Source organism: Cynoglossus semilaevis, chromosome 6 (genome assembly GCF_000523025.1).
Source record: "Cynoglossus semilaevis isolate Cse_v1.0 chromosome 6, Cse_v1.0, whole genome shotgun sequence".
Lineage (NCBI taxonomy): Eukaryota > Metazoa > Chordata > Actinopteri > Pleuronectiformes > Cynoglossidae > Cynoglossus > Cynoglossus semilaevis.
Window position 1 is genome coordinate 10,053,895 of NC_024312.1, and position 4,724 is coordinate 10,058,618.

Genomic DNA, 4,724 nt, shown 5'->3' on the forward strand with positions numbered 1-4,724 from the left:
TGTAGTTGAACCCACGTGTTGCATTAACCATTTTTTGTCTTCTGTGACACAAGTACAATTGATAATAATGAACAGTATTTTGCTGTCTCTAATTTCTCTCAGTCAGCCCATCCTGCAGCTTTACACGTTTTCTTCGTAGCCCCACGTGTGAGCACACACATATATATATGCATATATACATATAAGTATATACACTAGCGATGTGCGAATCGATCCTGAAATATGGATACTTCCGATTCTGGATCTTTATGCTCTGAAATCGATTCTGAAATCAAAATATCGATACTTTTGATACTTATGCATTCTGAGATGAGGTGTATCCTAAACAGAAACATGGTGAAAAGTATCCAAATTATTGAGATGTTGTCTAAGTGACGCTCGGTTGGTGGGACTACTTCTTCTTCCGCCTGGGTGTGTGCGTCATGCGTAAGCACAGGAGGCTCTACTCCGTGCTCTCACTCAGTCACTATTGATGGGAATTTCGGCTCTTTTTTGGAGAACCGGTTCTTTTGGCTCGGTTCACTGAAAAAATCCGACTCTTTCGGGTCCCAAATGGCTCCTCAGATTATTTATTTTATTTTATTTTTTTATTTTTGTTTTACAAATAACATGTTTTCAGAGTTTGAAACATTGTTTTGACATATTTTATATGATTGTGTTCTCAAGGTTTTCTATTGTTGTGTTGACTGTATAGTAACTACCTCAGTACACTCCAGAGTTTAAAATACATAAATAAATAAAAAACTATGCCTTGGATTCTTAAAGAAGCTATGATTTGAAATACACTTTTTTTTTTTAATTTAAAAGACAAATGATAAAATATCGGTATCGATATCGGTATCGGCGATACCAGCTCGAATTTTACTCGATATCGGATCGTAAAGGAAATTGGTGGTATCGAACATCACTAATATACACACATATACAGTATATGTATATACTAGGGTGCAATGATGAACACAGAATTCATGGTTTAGTTTAGTTTGGTTTGATACTTATAGTTAGATATTTATTCTATACACCCTCCAGAACCTATTACTCATGCACTGTTCTTGCACTAGAAAAAAGTGAATCTTGTAAGTTACCTGGCAGGTACATTCAGAGCACGGGTTTCCTGGGTCAGGAAGTGACTGCCCATTGATGAGAATTGCATTGTTATAGAAGCAACCTAATAAGTTAAGATATAAATGATGTCAGGAAAAAAAAAAAACCAACATAACTTTATCTTCATTATTAACCAGTGTTGATTTTGACTTCACTTACGTTGACATTCACCACAGCATTGCCCAGATGGTTTATATGGATGGCTACATTCCTCATTACATTGTATTTTGCTGCAGATGACGTCTCCTCTGTAACAGTAACAAACACCACAGGGGTCTTTGTAATCAGCAAACTCGGTACCTTCAGGATATTCCTTACTCCGGAACGTGCAGCCTGCAGTTGGAAAACAAGACAATAAAGCTGAAAAACTTGAGCACAGAGGTTTAAATACACAACACTGCTTTCAGCCATACATCTCCGATGTATGTAAAAATTGAAAACTAAAATAATTGATTAAATTATGTTTTTTTTTAGATGTTTTATAGGGGCGTGTACTGGCAAGAACCTGGCGTTCACCAACCAAAAAAAAAAAAACAAGATCGTTTGACTCAAATACTTGTGCTAATTACAATTATTTGTAAATGCTAACAGTAGCCGCAGTTGTATTTCCTGTGGTTTTAATGCTCATTTGCCACGATCTTCACCTGTACCAGCCTTTATCTCCCAGTAGACGGCGCTAAAAGTGAGAAAAAAAAAAAAAACTAAACTAGAAGTGAAGCAGTGCCTGGGCTACTGAAGGAGTTCCGGTTGTTTCTCTTTCATGATCGTAGGTTGTTCTTGGGCGAGCTAATAACTGCTGCCATCTAGCGGTTGCAAAACAAAAATAAAAAAAACCCAAAAACCAATACCATTGATATTTGCATGTTAATTGTTAATTGTTAATTGTTAAAATTGATACTACGCTGTAAAATATCGACACTGTATCGTGAAATTAAATATTGCAATAGATCAAGGTATCGATATTTTCTTTCACTTTCATATTGCTGACACTATAAGTTGACAAAAAAAAAAAAAAAACAAAACTCTTTAGCCCTTTAAAAAAATAGAATAAAGGTAGTGTTAGGTGGTTTTACAGGTAACCAACCATCACAGGACATGCAGCACTGTCCTTGTATCGGGTGCTTGCAGTTGGATGGTGGACATGGTCTCCTTGTACAGCGAACAGAACCCTCATGACACCGACACCGAGCGCACAGGTCTGATGCGTCGTTCCATGTTTCTCCATTGGTTCTATGCTGACCCTCGTGAAAACAACCTGTCAGGGAATAGGAAACATGGCGATATACTGAGACTGATTGTGAACAGGAGACCGAATAGTAGGTTTTCTGCAGTACTTAAATGTACCTTCACAGGTCAGGCAGCACTCTTTAGTGATGCCATGAGAGCAGCCTGCGAATGGGCACGGCTTATGCTGACAGCGTACCGTGCCATTGGTGCAGGTGCATCGTTGACAGCTGTCAACTGGGTGGTAAAAATGCTCAGCGTGTCTGTAGATTCTTTGTTCGTAAACACAATCCAACGGAGGTGCTGAAGAGTCATCGAGAAAATCAATATTAGCCCTTTCATGCATGACGGTCACTACAGTGGACAGCTATGAAAATGTCATTTTCTATGATAAGAATAGGTTTTGATGGCAGTGTTGCATATAAGCCTCTACGGTGGACGCCTGAGAATCACCCAACACTGCCATACAGTGGTCAGCCTTTGCAACTGCAGAATAATTGTGTCAACATTCAAAAAGAAAATTTGGTGTATAAAAACAGAACCAAATCAGTTCTTATTTTTATGTCTAAAAACATAAAAACACTTTTAGGTTTGCAACTTTTAGAATGAGAACAACCCATAAAACAATTTATTTTAAATGTACTTTGATCTACACACCAGAGTGTTTATTTTTATGACCATTATAAGCAAAGGTTACAGAGTTGCTCTTTGGGCTCCTGGAAGAACATTTCACCTGTGTATGTATGTATGTGTTTTAGTGCGTCAGGGCAAACCTCCAACATGCATGATACAGAAAGCAATTGAAAACTCTAAACGCAGGACCATGTAAAGGCTAGGACAGTTGGTTAAATAAAGGACAAACGATGTTGTGTCCTTCATCGGTCACTGTACACATTTCTGTTACAAATGACGGTTAACTGTGTCCATTAACTGTTCAATGGTGACAGATGTAAAGCATCAGAAAACGACCCTAACCCTAACCCTAACCCTAACCCTAACCCTAACCCTAACCCTAACATCACTGTTGTACAGTTTCCCATCAGTACTTACCAGGACACTGGGGGCAGCACTCTCCCGGTGAAACATTTGGGTATGGGCATGTCAGCACTGGACACCTTTTCATCAGACACTGGACATTACCATTCTGTAAAAAAAAACAGTAAGTGAAATAGAGTGAATACCACAAAGAAGTTCATGCACAAAGGTCTGTTATGGGGAGATTTTTTTCAATATATTTACGATGCAGCTGCAGGTTCTACATCGGTCAGTAGGGTGAGGAAACTCCAGTCCGTTTGCAAAGTCTTTCCCAGCGTAGCTGCAGCCTGAGTGGAAGAGGACAGGGAAACGTTAAGACGCCAGCTTGTTGATTTAAATGACTGATTATAGTGATTAAAAAAAAAGATTTGGTCTCACCATCACAGTTGTTTTGACAACATGTGCCATGACGAGGTGAATTGCAGAACGGACGAGGACAAGGTATTTGGTGGCAGTCTATCTTACCACTCGCACACTTACACTCTTCGCATGTATTGACAGGATTGAGAAAGGCCTGTCCGTCTACAAGGACCTGGTTTTCAAAGGTGCAGTCTGAAAAACATTCAAAAGCAGATGCAGTAAAACTGTGTTTTAATATTGATTGTAAGATTTTAAGATTGTAAGCGCTCCTTTCATGATGTTAAAAATGAAAAAGCAGTGGAAATAAAGTATCGTATTTTCCGGACTATTAGTCACACTTTTTTTTCATCCTTTTGCTGGGTTTGCGACTAATATATCAAAATACACAATTTCACTTTTGTTATTTTCACACTGACAGCCGCTAGAGGGCACTCTAGGCTTATGTACCAGTATTTGCTACTCCTGTACTGCTGAAAATTGACATGTTTGCTATTTTCACACTGACAGCCACTAGAGGGCACTCTAGGCTTGTGTCCCAGTATTTGCTACTCCTGTACCACTGAAAATTTACATGTTGATTATTTTCACACTGACAGCCGCTAGAGGGCACTCTAGGCATATGTACCAATATTTGCTACTCTGTACTGCTGAAAATCTACATGTTCGCTATTTTCACACTGACAGCCACTCGAGGGCACTCTAGGCTTGTGTACCAGTATTTGCTACTCCTGTACCACTGAAAATTTACATGTTGATTATTTTCACACTGACAGCCACTAGAGGACACTAGTGCAAGGCCGGAGCAACTTACATATGTTTTTTTTTCTTCTTCATGATGCTTTTTTTGGCTGGTGTGACTTATACTCTGGAGTGACTTATAGTCCGGAAATTTTGGTAATGCTGATATGGTAATTTTAGAGGCAAAGTGACTTTCAATCTATCGATCAATCAATCTCACAAACATTCTCTCATATAGGGAGAGCTTACTGAAATCTGAAAAC

General features: G+C 38.8%; 1 protein-coding gene across 1 annotated transcript in view; it reads right to left on the reverse strand.

Annotated features, from left to right (window-relative positions):
* Positions 1-4,724, reverse strand: part of kcp (kielin cysteine rich BMP regulator) — a gene marked incomplete at its 5' end in the record, with an annotated part of 26,716 nt that overhangs the window by 14,590 nt on the left and 7,402 nt on the right. The window contains 7 exons of the mRNA XM_025056344.1: positions 1,086-1,168; positions 1,264-1,437; positions 2,189-2,359; positions 2,449-2,631; positions 3,379-3,472; positions 3,568-3,650; positions 3,742-3,947. Of these exons, the coding sequence (XP_024912112.1) occupies positions 1,086-1,168; positions 1,264-1,437; positions 2,189-2,359; positions 2,449-2,631; positions 3,379-3,472; positions 3,568-3,650; positions 3,742-3,947 (994 nt within the window). The remainder of the gene's footprint in view (positions 1-1,085; positions 1,169-1,263; positions 1,438-2,188; positions 2,360-2,448; positions 2,632-3,378; positions 3,473-3,567; positions 3,651-3,741; positions 3,948-4,724) is intronic.